The sequence below is a fragment of the Rhinopithecus roxellana genome, chromosome 6 (genome assembly GCF_007565055.1).
Source record: "Rhinopithecus roxellana isolate Shanxi Qingling chromosome 6, ASM756505v1, whole genome shotgun sequence".
Taxonomy (NCBI): Eukaryota; Metazoa; Chordata; class Mammalia; order Primates; family Cercopithecidae; genus Rhinopithecus; species Rhinopithecus roxellana.
Genome location: NC_044554.1, coordinates 47207845 through 47221893, shown reverse-complemented (window position 1 = coordinate 47221893; position 14049 = coordinate 47207845). Strand labels below are relative to the sequence as shown.

At 54.7% G+C, this 14049-nt stretch overlaps 2 protein-coding genes across 8 annotated transcripts in view; one reads left to right on the top strand and one right to left on the bottom strand.

Moving 5' to 3' along the window:
• The window catches only part of LOC104667537 (protein PMS2CL-like), a 1213215-nt gene that overhangs the window by 880608 nt on the left and 318558 nt on the right, over window positions 1–14049 (bottom strand). The window lies entirely within an intron of this gene.
• Window positions 1–14049, top strand: part of TNRC18 (trinucleotide repeat containing 18) — a 123132-nt gene that overhangs the window by 71866 nt on the left and 37217 nt on the right. For all 7 annotated transcript variants that reach the window (XM_030932175.1, XM_030932177.1, XM_030932180.1 and 4 more), the window contains 2 exons: window positions 3232–3507; window positions 9528–9773. In XM_030932175.1, the coding sequence (XP_030788035.1) occupies window positions 3232–3507; window positions 9528–9773 (522 nt within the window). The remainder of the gene's footprint in view (window positions 1–3231; window positions 3508–9527; window positions 9774–14049) is intronic.

Genomic DNA, 14049 nt, shown 5'->3' with positions numbered 1-14049 from the left:
ACTGTCTTGCTCAGCTGCTATTGAGCTGTTGAAATGAATCAGTCCTGGTGGGACTGAAGAATGGAGTTTTATCTCATTTAACAAGAGACTGCCAGATTGGAGTGTCCTCATGGTCATGGCCTCTTGTGGCCCAGAGCCTGCTGCCTGGTTGGTAGAGGGTGCTTGCTTAGTATTTGTGGACAGGTGCTAAGTTTGTGGCTGCTGCAGGGAGGCCAGGAGGAGCCTCTTGGGGTTCTGGCCCATGTCAGTGTCTGTGGTGGCTGTTCTGGGAATCCCCAGTCCCTGGGGCGTGTGGAGAGCTTTTGCATTGGCAACTGCCTGGTTCTCTGTGTCTGGGGCTTTTGATTGGCTCTGGCCGGTTCATGGGCGGAGAAGGGGGGAGTTTGAATGTCAAGGGCGAAAAGTGGACCCGTTTACTGATATAGTAAAGTGTGTTTTCTTAAGAAAATAAAAAGTGTTTATGGACTCAGAGTTTTAAGATATCGTTACCTGCTTTATGGGGCTGTTGGGGGGCCTTAAGTGGGCTCACGTGGGCAGAGAGCGGAATGTGGCACTTGGCACGGGATTAAGCTGCTGGTTTTTTTGGGGTACATGTGTTTTTCCTGGGCTAGCAGGTCACCAGGACTGATGCTCCCCATGGGTGTGAGTTAAGCTGCTGACTTGTGCCTTCTGTGCTGAGGACGTATGAGAGTGTCGTGGCTTCCGTGCCTCTCTGATTGGGATGGGTGTGATCAGAGAAGTACAGCACAGGCCCCTGGCCAGTGTGCGTGGGCACAAGCAGGGAGGGACAGTGCCAGAGACGCATCACTCTGAGGAGGGGGAGGGAGGGGCTTTCTTTTGCTCTCTCAATCTCTGCTCATTTTGGAAAAGTAAAGGAGGTTCAGCGAAGTTGGAGGGAGATGGCTGTTCTTTTGATCTTCTGAGGGAGTGGGGTCGGTGGATGCAGTCTGGGTGACAGCTGGAAGAATTTCCCACTTTCAGGTGGATTGTGGATGGGGTCGAACCGAAGGTCAGAGATGAGCTCTGTCCCTGAGGTCTCTGGGGTGCTCCAAGCTGGTGTGTTCACTCTTGGCGCCTGTGAGGGAATGTTCGTTTTATTTATTTATTATTATTATTATTTTGAGATGGAGTTTCACTCTTGTTGCCCAGGCTGGAGTGCAATGGCATGATCTCGACTCACTGCAACCTCCGCCTCCTAGATTCAAGTGATTGTCCTGCCTCAGCCTCCTGAGTAGCTGGGGTTACAGGCACACATCACCACGCCCAGCTAATTTTGTTATTTTTAGTAGAGACGGGGTTTCATCACACTGGCCAGGCTGGTCTTGAGCTCCTGACCTCAGGTGATCCGCCTGCCTCAGCCTCCCAAAGTGCTGGGATTAGAGGTGTGAGCTGCCGTGCCCGGTCTGGGAATGCTCAGATGGGCACCCTCACTTCATCTTGCCTTTGTTGAAAACTCCACTGTCCTGGATGAGAGAAACAGACTAATGTAGCAGTGAGGAATTCATGGGCCTGGCTCCAGTGAGATGGTGGCTGTGGGATTCACCTGGCTCTGCAGAGCGCTCCTCTGTTCTTTATAATCTGCTTTTCTGCACTCCTGGGTCAGAGAGAGTGCAGGGTCCACAAGCAGGTAGGGGTGTGTCCAGCAGGGAGGTGCTGAGATGGACGAGGTCGAAGCGAGAATGGTTTCCTCTTGCTTTTTCAGTTTCGATTGTAGGGGTCGGTGGCATGCCCTGTGGGTTTTTGTTTTTTGTTTTTTTGTTTTGTTTTTTGTTTTGTTTTTAGATGATGTCTTGCTCTGTTGCTCAGGCTAGAGTGCAGTGGTGTGATCTTGGCCTCACTGCAACCTCCACCTCCTGGATTCAAGTGATCCTCCCACCTCAGCCTCCTGAGTAGCTGGGATTACAGGCGCCAACCACCACAATACAATACAAATAGAAAATACAACAGTTTTTGTATTTGTTTAAAATACAGATGGGATTTCGCCTTGTTGGCCAGGCTGGTTTCGAACTCCTGGCCTCATGTGTGCTGCCCGCTTCAGCCTCCCAAAGTGGTGGGATTATAGATGCAAGCCACCATGCCCGACCTCCCTGTGGGTTCTTGTAGGAGGCCAAGTTTATTGTCACCCACTGGTCTCTCCAGCCTGGGACACAGCCTTGGGAGGGACAGATTGGAGCATATGAGAGAGAGAGCGCGCTTTGACTGGTAGATGAGCAGGGGCTGGTAGCCTGGCGGGACTGGACCTTGTCCCACTGGACCATCCTGAGGTTGGGGTCTTGCTGGAGTGAAAGCTTAGGTGTTGGTGGGAGCAGTCAGAGGAATGCCTGCCATGGACACGTGCGTGTGGTTTCTCTTGGAGGTGGAGGGTGCTGCCAGAGTTGTAGCTGTGTTTGTTCACGTTCCCCCTGTTGGGAGTGGATTTCAGCAGATCAAGGGATTATTCTCTGTCTCTGGAATCCCTGTGTTTCCATCTTGCCCAGTGTGAAAAACAAATCAAAATGGCATGGGCATGGCGGGGACCGGAGCAATGCCTGCTTCGCAGGCTCCCCTCCCAAAGCTGGCTGGCTGTCTCTCTGGAAGGTTTGAAGACTCTTGTCCTGCATTGTGTAGTGAGGCTGGAGACTTCGGGGAAGCCAGCAGTGGTGTGTCAGTGCACCGGCTTGTAGAAAGAAGGCCAAGGGAATAGCCAGCAGTAACAGCGTTTGCCGATTTCCATGGTGTAAACACTCTTACCGTGGCCTGTCTCGTGCTGCCACTAGGAGGCCACTGGGAGGGGCATTGGGAAGAAAATGCGTGATCTGCTCTCATGAGCCCTTCCCCTCCTGAGTCAGGTCCTCTGCGGTTGTCGCCCTTGGCCCATTGTAATCCCATGGGACAGGCAGTGACCGCTGTGACCAGGGGACAGTCCTTCCTGAGCATGGGGCTCCTCTCATCCCCTGGTGCCCGGAAAGGCTGGAGTGACTGGTGGGTGAGGCTGGAAGCATCCAGTCTAGGAAGGGCCTGGGTCCAGCACTTGGAAGATGCCGTGCAATGGCCGAGGCACCCGGAACAAGGAAGAAGCCTGGACTGGGAGGGGAGCTGGTGACATTGGGCAAGGCCTTCCCACGGCTGCCTACTAGGTATTCAGACCTATTCTGGCACCTTCCAGTGCGTTCTCAGAACCATTAAAACCAATGCAGTGACACCAGCTCCCGCTGCCCTGTGACTTATCTCTATTAAAAACTTTGACTGCAGATACGGACTCAGAGGAAGACGAAGAATTCCTGAAGGACGAGTGGCCCGCCCAAGGCCCCTCCAGCTCCAAACTGACGCCTTCTCTCCTGTGTGGCATGGTGGCAAAGAACAGCAAGGCGGCTGGCGGCCCCAAGCTGACCAAGAGGGGCCTGGTGGCCCCCCGGACTCTGAAACCCAAGCCGGCCACCAGCAGGAAGCAGCCGTTTTGTTTGCTGCTTCGAGAGGCCGAGGCGCGTTCCTCCTTCAGCGACTCCTCGGAGGAATCGTTTGACCAAGGTTACTAGCTCCAAACACAAAATACCTTCCGTGTTTCCTAGCGAGAGAGTGCGTGCGAGTGAGCGAGAGGGAAGCGAGTGGGCGCACGGGAGAGATGGTGGGTGAGGAGGCCCGTGCGGATGGCCGCGAGAAGGCTGCCATCTGGGATCTTGGCAGCGTAGTCTGCTGTTAATCAGCTGAATGATTTTGATTTTTGCTTTGATTTGTACTGTATCATTGTGATAATATCACCGGCTGGCTCTTTTTGAGCTGTTATATGGACTGCTTTTGAGTCTGCGTTTTTCTCCACTTTCCCTCTTCCCTGCCCTCCTCCCCCTCCCCCCCCCCCGAGTTCTCCCCAACCCCCGCACTCACCTTTTCTGCCCACCCAGAGACCCCAGGCTCGGGTCGGGCTCTCTTTGGGCACGGGTTTGGTGGAGGCTTCCCGAGGAACATTTTGTAAATGGAATTCTGTCGTGTGGGCGTGTGACTTGATGTTTGTACTGCGATTTTGGTAATACCAAGCTTTATTAAACATATCGAGTTCATTTTTAACTAAACCTGTGTGCCTTGTCTCTCTTGCTGTGTCCTTACTAGACATTAGGTTGACGCTTCCCTCTCATTTTGTTTCTCCCCCACCTCCTCCCCTCCCTCCTCCCACCCAGAAGGAGTAGGGACGGGACCGTGCCGCCTGCCGCTTGCCTGTGTTATTCAAATATCCCTGGTAGCGATTGGCATTCATTTCATTTTTCAGGTTTAAAATAAAGCGCCTTCACCTCCAGCATCATCATGTTTTTTTAGTTGCTTGTTTTGTCTTTTATTTTCTTAAAGCTCTATTCTTACTTGCCAGTGGTTAAAAACTATTATTTATAAACACTTGGCTTCTCACGTGTATTTCTGTTTTGAAGGGCGTGTAGGCAGCGCAGGGCCCAGAGCCTTTGACACCCCCGGTCTCTGTCATTCAGTACGAAAGCGGCTCTGTTGCCGTGTCTAGGGACAGAACGTCATGCTCTGTTTGGAGAGGGGCTAGCCTGGTCTCAGCCCGGGGTCCTCAGCCACCTCGGTTCTCAAAAGAGAGCTGCGTGGGCCCTGAGAACCTACTGGCCTTGCCCTCTCTAGTGTCGGAATTGTGCTTCTGAGATTAGACATGTGTGAGCCTTTCAGGCCCTTCAACCAGAAATGCCCCAAGGAAGGAAAGCAGGTGAAGCTCTGACATTTTTTCCTAGCCCTGGTTTTAGGATTTGCTTCAGGGCCAACTCCCCCTAAGGCCAGCCGAGGGGATCCCCCAGGCCCTGGGTAGCCACACCTGAATGTCAGCTACTCCCTGAGGAAAGCCTGGGGGTGTCATCATGTCGCTGGGTCTGACCTGGCTCAGGCACCCCGGGACCTGAACGCTGTCCCCCCCCCACCCCGCCCTGTTTTTCCAGCCCTGCTCTCGAATTCCTGGTCTACCACTTCCCCTCCCAGACCTCCCCTCCAGATTGGCAGAGATCCATTTGGGTGACCAGGAGGTGGTATGGCAAGGAGTACGATGTCCCAGGGCCCATGTTCCCCTGGGCTGCTACTACCCCTCTGAGCGAACGCCACCCGGGCCAAGAAGAAAGGCCCCTGACCCACTGGCCAGCCTCATTTTCTGAGGCCTCCCCCTGTCCTGGCTGTCCGTGGATGAGTCGGGTTAGTTTATGATCCCCGTGTCCCTCCCCAGCCTCCTCCCTCTCCCCCATCTCCCCCTTGGGCTGGACCCCACGCCCTCACCGCACGCCCCCACCCCACGCCTCCTTAAAGCCATGGTTCCCACTTCCAAGTTTTTGAGCCCTCCTGCCCCAGCTCAGACCCCACAGAGAAGCAGGCAGCCCCCTAGGCCTCTTAGGAAGGGGCTCCGGGCTGGATGCCGCAGTGCCAAGTGGACAGGACCCAGATAGGGGAGTGCGGGGGGCGAGGGGAGGCTGGGGAGGCCCAGGCTCCTCAGTGCCCCCCTCTACCCCCGCCAGTCCACCACTGAGCAGGTCTTGAAAGGGATATTTGGGTAATAGGGCCTCGCTGACCTGGTACTAAACTCCATAACTGGCTTGGCTTTTCTAGTGTGTCTGCTTCTTCCAGCAGCCCGACCATCCCTCCACCCTTGACCCCTCCCCATGACGCTTTGAATGTCTGTTTTGGTCTCTTGCATTTGCTCTCACGCTGCACTCTGGACGCAAAGCGAAGGCTGGGAGTAGGGCAGACGGCGCAGTGGGTCACTGAGCTTGGGTGCGAGCCTGGCTCGTTGCTCCGTAGGTAGGCAAAACGCTTTTCTTTCTGTCCTCCGTGCACCTCCCTCCTCGGGGTTCGCCCCCACCGGGTCTGGCAGCAGCAGATCGCTCCGACATTTACCACCAACCTGTCACCGCCAACCCCATATCCTGAGCCAAGATCTTTTTGTTGTTGTTGTTTTTTTCTTTAAATAATAATAATAAAAAAGTTTTTCTGCATTTCCTTGGGTTACTTTGATGGGACTTTTTTCCCCCCTCCCTGTCCCCAGCCCTCGGCAGGCTTTGTTGCCTCAGGTGTGGACAACTCCAGAAAGGTTTTCTTGGTCCTGAGAGCCCCTCTGCTCCCCGGCCTGCTGTGGACGCTAGCGGAGTGTGCCCCAGACCCTGTAGGGGCAGCAGGCGTGGCCTTGTCAAGCACGCAGGGTGGCGGGAGGGACTCCCATGCCAGCGTGCAGGCATCGAGCTGCTCCCAGCTTTCTGGGCTCTGATGTGGACGTTACGAGCGTCCAGAAACCCAGAGCTTGCCCTCCCGCCACAGCCCCTGCTGCTTGAGAATTCCTTTGGATAGGAAAGATTTCTGGAGTCTGCGCACCCGAGTGGCTAGAAGGGAAGATCCCTGGCCTCACGTCCAACCCTCCGCCCCCACCCCAAACCAGCACCCCCCGGCACCACCCTGCTCAAATTGGCCCACCCCAGGGAGACCCGATGTGGGGGACCCAGGCGCTGTCGAAAGTCTGCCTACACTTAGCCTGCTTTGCCGCTGTGGCCCACTGGGGCGGAGACAGAGCCATGTGACGCCTGCAATGTGAATGATCGCAAGTGTGCACTGCCTGCCTGCCTGCCCCCGCCTGCCCGGCTGGCCTCTCCAGCCTGCTTCATCCATCGCTCCGGGGGCCAGCCTCCCCTCTCACCCTCTTAACAAACCTCCTCCCTCTCCCTCTGGCTCCTCCCTCCCTCTACCCCTCTGCGGACTCCTCAGACTCATCACCGTCTTCTGTGAGGTGGCCCAGCAGAAATCCGGGCTCCCTCCAATACACGAGTAGACAGACAGAACCTCTGCCCTTATTGGCACCCCTGGGGCCACTGCTTTTGGCCACAAGTTGCTTAAGCAAGCAGGCGGCTTGGGGCATTGGCAGGAGACTGTGGAGTTGGCTGTCCGTCTTCCCCGTCTGTCTCCCCGAGCCTAGACTGCTCCCCGTCCTGGAGAGAGAGGGTCTGGTGTCTGCCTCTTCTTGCTGGAAGGGGCCACCTTCCAGCCCTGCGGCACCCAGAGTCCCCTTCCGGCTCCTAGCACTCTGGTCCGCGAGGCAGACAGGCGCCCCTGTCACCTGCTCGTGGGTGACACTTTGGATGTGGCATCCCAGGGCGGACTTTGCTCTCTGAGGCCTACCACCTGCCCGTCCTTGGAAGTAAGTCTCTGCCCCAAGACGGTCTCTCTTTTTGGTGGGGGAGATTTGGTTTGTGTGCAGGGAGCCTCTTGTCTGCCAGCTGCCTTTGTCCTGAGAGCCTGGGCTGGGCTCTGGGGGCTGCAGACTCTCAGGCAGGCAGGGAAGGTTACTAGATGATGCTCATCTTAAGTCACCAACGAGAGACAGGCTGGGGCTTCTTTATTTTTTTTAAGTTTTTATTATTATTTTTTGAGATGGAGTCTCGCTCTGTCACCCAGGCTGGAGTGCAGTGGTACGATCACGGCTCCCTATGACCTCTGCCTCCCAGGTTCAAGTGAGTCTTCTGCCTCAGCCTCCCGAGTAGCAGGGATTGCAGGTGCCCGCCACCCCGCCCGAATGATTTTTGTATTTTTAGTAGAGATGGAGTTTCACCAGGTTGGCCAGGCTGATCTCGAACTCCTGACATCGTGATCCACCTGCCTCGGCCTCCCAAAGTGCTGGGATGACAGGCATGAGCCACTGTGCTGGCCTATTTATTTTTGAGACAGGGTCCTGCTCTGTCACCCAGGCTGGACTCCAGTGGTGCCACCGTAACTTACAGCAGCCTTGGACTCCTGAGCTCAAGTGATCCTCCCGCTTCTGCCTCCGGAGTTGCCGGGACAGCAGGTGTGTGCCACCATGCCTGGCTAATTTTTAAAATTTTTTGGGGGGGGCCGAGGGCGGTGGCTCACGCCTGTAATCCCAGCACTTTGGGAGGCCGAGGTGGGCGGATCACGAGGTCAGCAGATGGAGACCATTCCTGGCTAACATGGTGAAACCCCGTCTCTACTAAAAATACAAAAAAAAATTAGCCGGGTGTGGTGGCAGGCGCCTGTAGTCCCAGCTACTCGGGAGGCTAAGGCAGGAGAATGGCGTTAACTTGGGAGGCGGAGCTTGCAGTGAGCGAGATCGAGCCACTGCACTCCAGCCTGGGCGACAGTGCGAGACTCCGTCTCAAAAAAAAAAAAGTTTTTTTTTGTAGAGACAAGGTTTGCTCTGTTGCCCAGGCTGGTCTCGAACTCCTAGTCTCGAGATCTTCCCGCCTCAGCCTCTCGAAGTGCTGGGATTACAGGAGTGAGCCACCTTGCCCAGCCCTGGGGCTTCTTTAGACAGTCTGCCAGTTCTGGGTTCGAGCCTGCTCTTCTACTGCCCAACTGCTTAACCCCGTTGGGCCTCAGTCTACCCCTGCCCTTCCTGGGCATCCCATGAGTGAAGAGTCACAGCTGGCTTTAGCTCCCTAGGCACGGGGACAGCACAGTTCCTGCCTGCAAGTCACAGGGGTGGCCCTGTTTCTGTTCCATCGTCTTTAAGCTTGCAAATCGCTTCCTCCTCCATGCAAATGATTCTCTTTGGACCCTGCCCTTGGCTGAGCCAGTGAGCTGGGAGGGTCACCCCTTGCTGCAGGTGAGAAAACAGAGGCTCTGAGAGGGCCAAGGACTTGCCCAGCCTCCTCAGAATGGGGGAGTTGCTAGGAGTCAGTCAACTTGATTTTTTAAAATTAATTTTTCTAGAAAATTAGACACGGGGATTCTCTGCGTTGCCCAGGCTGGTCTGAAACTCCTGGGCTCAAGTGATCCTCCTGCCTCGGCCTCCCAAAGCATTGGGATTAACAGGCGTGAGCCACTGCGCCCAGTCAGGAGTCAACTTTATTTTATTTTTTTGAGACCGAGTCTCACTCTTGTCACCCAGGCTGGAGTGCAGGGGCGTGATCTTGCTTCACTGCAGTCTCCGCCTCCCGGGTTTAAGCGATGCCAGGAGTCAACTTTAGACTCCAGATTCCTTCTCAGGGCTGAAACCATGGGGGTCCCCTGGCCCCCAGGAAGAGTCCAAACTCCACCTTCTCCTGCCGCCAGCCTCCAGGACTCAGCTGGTGAAGCTGCCGCGGGCACCTGTGCCCAGAACCCCTGGCCTGAGCCCCCAGGGCCCTCTTCCCTGCTCACCTCCCTCCGCTTCCTCTTTCCTTCTCCTCTTCTGCCTCTGTGTTGTGTGTTGGGGCGTGTGTGTGTGTGTGTGTGTGTGTGTGTGACCGTGGAGAGCGCTGTCTCCAGTCCTTGTCCGTGTGTCTGGCCCCTGCCACAGCACAGGTGCATGTTGGTGCCCCTCACAGAAGCCCACCCTGACACACAAGGCCGCTGCCCACTTCTGGGCCTTCCGGGACGCCCACATTGGGCTCAGCTGGCTGGGGGCATTGGGCCATCGGGTGGGGGGAACCCATGGGCTGGGTGCATCCACCCCCGGCAGCCCCCAGCTGAGGACTGAGGGGCTAGGCTGGAGCCCAGAGGCCACTCCAGGCCAGGGGGTGTGGTGGGGGGCGGCCCTCGCCAAGGCTAAGGCTCTGACTCGGTCCTTGTTTTCTGCACGCCAGATGAGAGCTCGGAGGAGGAGGACGAGGAAGAGGAGCTTGAGGAGGACGAGGCCAGCGGCAGCAGCTATAGGCTGGGTGCCCGGGAGCGGGCCCTGTCGCCGGGCCTGGAGGAGAGTGGGCTGGGCCTGCTGGCACGCTTCGCCGCCAGCGCCCTCCCCAGCCCCACGGTGGGCCCGTCCCTGTCTGTGGTACAGCTGGAGGCCAAGCAGAAGGCCCGGAAGAAAGAGGAGCGGCAGAGCCTGCTTGGTGAGTGGCAGCAGGTGGGCTGTGGTAGGAGGGGTACACGCCATTGCTCCATCCCACAGGTGAGAAAACTGAGGCTCAGATGCAGGTGCTGCGCTGGGAATGGGCAGAACCTCAACCTCGTGGGCCAGCCCCATCCTGATCAGGGATGCTGGCGACAGGGGCCCCAGCCTGCCATCTCCAATAAGCGGACTCCTCGCTTTGCAAAGGGCGACTTCCTTCACTCTCGTGCTTCCAGCAAACACGGTCCTGTTTGGGGCACTTAGCGGGCTGCGGGAGCTCCATGGAGGCCCCTGACCCAGCCTGGGGTTTGTGGGGGCCATTCCAGGTTGGTGACACCCAGTCTGGCCCGTGAGAGAGACATGGGTGCTAGCTGAGACATAGGTGCAGGGGAAGGAACAGCCACGCCGCGGTAGGAAGAAGACAGAGCGCGTCTCGTTCAGGCTTTGCGGGGTGGTGGGGGTGCAGTCTGTGCCACGGGAGAATGGGTGGGACAGGCCTCATATGGCCTGGGCTTGAGCCTGGAGGAGTCAGGTGGGGTGGGCAGGCACCAGGCTCTCTTCGACTTGCCCACAATCCAGATAGGTAAACCTCGGCAGCAAGCACTCACCCCAGTCCATGTCCTTCATGTCTCTGCATCTCTTGATTGTTTCCCTGCGTCAGGGCCCTGCCTTCTTGGGACCCTCTCGTGGACCCTCCCTGTTCTTACCAGGCTGAGTGCCCTCACATGGACACAGCTCACCTGCAGTTGGGGTTGGTGCCGGAGATGGAGATGGTCATGCATGTGTTCAGGCTCTGAGTTCCCCTGGCCCCAGCAGGGGAGGGTCCTTCTGACCCCTCAGGCGTCCTTTTCTGAGCCGCAGTAGGGGTAGGTTTGAGGCCCTCCTGTCGGGCTGGGACAGGAAAACAGGCATTGCTTCCCCTGAAGGCCACCCAGCTGCCCCTGGCTTCATGTCCTCTGTAGGTTCGTGTAGCAAAGCCCCACCCCTGACCTCCAGTGTCTCTTGGAACCCCATTTGTGGCACCCATGTCAGGCTCCAGGCCCTGCCTTCCCCCTCCTCCCTCTCACTCCCACACTCTGCCATTGTTTGCTGGGCTCCGGGCCTGGCTGTCCTGAAAAGAGGCACCAGGGGCCCCCTACAAGGCTACCTATTCTTAGGTATTCTTCATACAGAAGCAGCTGGAGGGCGTCTTCAGAGTGCACACTTCGCCAGGCCACTCTTCTGCCCAGAACCTCCAAATGGCTTCCTGCTGCCCTCTGATCAGTGCTACCTGTCTGACTCACCACCATCAGACTGACTGCTTGGACAACATTATCCTGTCCACAGCCCCTATATGCACCAGCCGGGCTAGTACCCTCAGGCATTTACACTTGCTATTAATACAGCCTAAAATGTCCATTTCACCCAAACCGTCCAAAGTATTGGCATATGGTCCAAATTATTCCTTTATTCTACATTGACTGTCTGAAGGGTCTGTAGTGATGTCTCCTTTTTCATTGCTTATACAGATTGTTTTTTCTTACTCTATTTCTTGGTCAGTCTGGCTAGACGTGATCAGTTTCATTGGCTTCTACTCTTTGTTATTTTCTTCCTTCTCATTCCTTTGGGTCCACACGCATGTCTTGGAGATACTGCAGGATTGCTTCCAAACTGTAAAGCGAATATCACAGTAAAGCAAGTCACATGAATGTTTTGGTTTCCCAGTGCATATCGAAGTTATGTTTAAACTATACTGTTGTCTATTAAGTGTGCAGTAGCATTATGTCTGAGAAAACAGTATACGTACCTTAATTAAAAAACAGGTTATTGGCCATACATGGTGGCTCACACCTATAATCTCGGCACTTTGGGAGGCCAAGGCAGGAGGGTTGCTTGAGCTCAGTAGTTCAAGACCAGCCTGGGCAGCCGAGCGAGACCCCATCTCTAAAAAAAAAAAAAAAAATGGAAAAATTAGCCAGGCATGGTAGCACACGCCTCTGGTCCCAGCTACTTGGGAGGCTGATGCAGTGGGATTACTGGAGCTTGGGAGGTCGAGGCCGCAGTGAGCCGAGATTGTGCCACTGCACTCAAACCTAGGTAACAAAATGAGACCCTGTCTCAAAAATAAAAGACCAGGCCGGGCGCAGTGGCTCACGCCTGTAACCCCAGCACTTTGGGAGGCCGAGGCGGGCAGATCACGAGGTCAGGAGATTGAGACCATCCTGGTTAATATGGTGAAACCCCATCTCTACTAAAAATTACAAAAAATTAGCTGGGCGTGGTGGCGGGCGCCTGTAGTCCCAGCTACTCGGGAGGCTGAGGCAGGAGAATGGCGTGAAGCTGGGAGGCGGAGCTTGCAGTGAGCTGAGATCCGGCCACTGCACTCCAGCCTGGGCGACAGAGCAAGACTCTGTCTCAAAATAAATGAATGAATGAATGAATGAATGAATGAATGAATAAATAAAAAAGACCAAACAAAAAGCATATGTTTACACTATCCTGTAGTCTCTTAAGTGTGCAATAGTATTATGTCTTTTTTTTTTTTTTGAGATTCAGTCTTGCTTTGTCACCCAGGCTGAAGTGTAGTTGCACAGTCTCTGCTCACTGCAATCTCCACCTCCTGGGTTCAAGTGATTCTCCTGCCTCAGGCTCCCGAGTAACTGGGATTACAAGCACACACCACCACGCCTGGCTAATTTTTGTATTTTTATTTATTTATTTATTTATTTTTTGAGACAGAGTCTCACTGTATCACCCAGGCTGGAGTGCAGTGGCACAATCTCGGCTCACTGCAAGCTCTGCCTCCCAGGTTCACGCCATTCTCCTGCCTCAACCTCCCGAGTAGCTGGGACTACAGGCGCCCACCACCACGCCCGGCTAATTTTTTGTATTTTTAGTAGAGATGGGGTTTCACCGTGTTAGCCAGGATGGTCTTGATCTCCTGACCTCGTGATCCGCCCGCCTCGGCCTCCCAAAGTGCTGGGGTTACAGGCGTGAGCCACCGCGCCCGGCCTTTATTTTTAATAGAGACAGGATTTCCCCATGTTGGCCAGACTGATCTCGAACTCCTGACCTCAGGTGATTGCCCGCCTCGGCCTCGCAAAGTGCTGGGATTCCAGGCATAAGCCACCGTGCCCGGCTGTCATAGCATTATGTCTAAGAAAACACTGTACATACCTTAATTTAAAAATAGTTTATTGCCGAAAATGCTAATGATCATCGGAGCCTTTAGTGAGCTGTAATCTTTTTGCTGGTGGAGGGCCTTGCCTCGATGCTGATGGCTGCTTACTGATTAGGGTGGTGGTTGCTGAAGATTGGGATGGCCGTGGCAATTTCTTCAAATGAGATAACAGCGAAGTTTGCCGCATCGATTGACTCTTTCAAGAGAGATTTCTCTGTAACATGCAATACTGTTTGATAGCGTTTTACCTACAGGACTTCTTTCAACATTGGAGGCAGTCCTCTGAAACCCTGCCCCTGCTTTATCGGCTAAGCTTATGCAGTATTCTGAATGCTTTGTCATTTCAACAGTGTTCACAGCATCTTCGCCAGGAGTAGATGCCATCTCAAGAAACCACTTTCTTTGCTCCTCCATAAAAAGTGGCTCCTCGTCTTTTCAAATTGATCATGACATTGCAACAATTCAGTCCCATCTCCAGGCTTCACTCTTAACTTGAGTTCTCTTGCTGTTTCCACCACGTCTGCAGTAACTTCCTCCAGTGAAGTCTTGAGCCTTTCATAGTTGTCCACGAGGGCTGGAATCAACTTCTTTTTTTTTTTTTTGAAACTGAGTCTTGCTATGTCGCCCAGGCTGGAACGCAGCGTTGCGATCTCGGCTCACTGCAACTTCCGCCTCCCTTGTTCAAGCGATTCTTGTGCCTCAGCCTCCCGAGTAGCTGGGATTACAGGTGCCTGCCACCATGCCCGGCTGATTTTTGTACTTTTAGTAGAGACAGGGTTTTGCTATGTCGGCCAGGCTGGTCTGGAATTCCTGGCCTCAAATGATCCACCTGCGTCGGCCTCCCAAAGTGCTGGTGTTACAGGCGTGAGCCACTGCACCTGGCCTAGAATAGTCAATTCTTTCCAGAAGGTTTTCCATTTACTTTGCCCAGATCCATCAGAGGAATCATCATCTGTGGCAGCTATAGCCTTACAAATTATATTCCTTTAAGTAATGAGACTTGAAAGTCAAAATTGCTCCTTGATCTACGGGCTACAGAATGCGTGCCGTGCTAGCAGGCATGGAACCAACATTCATCTCCTTGTACGTCTCCCTCAGAGCTCTTGGATGGCAAGGT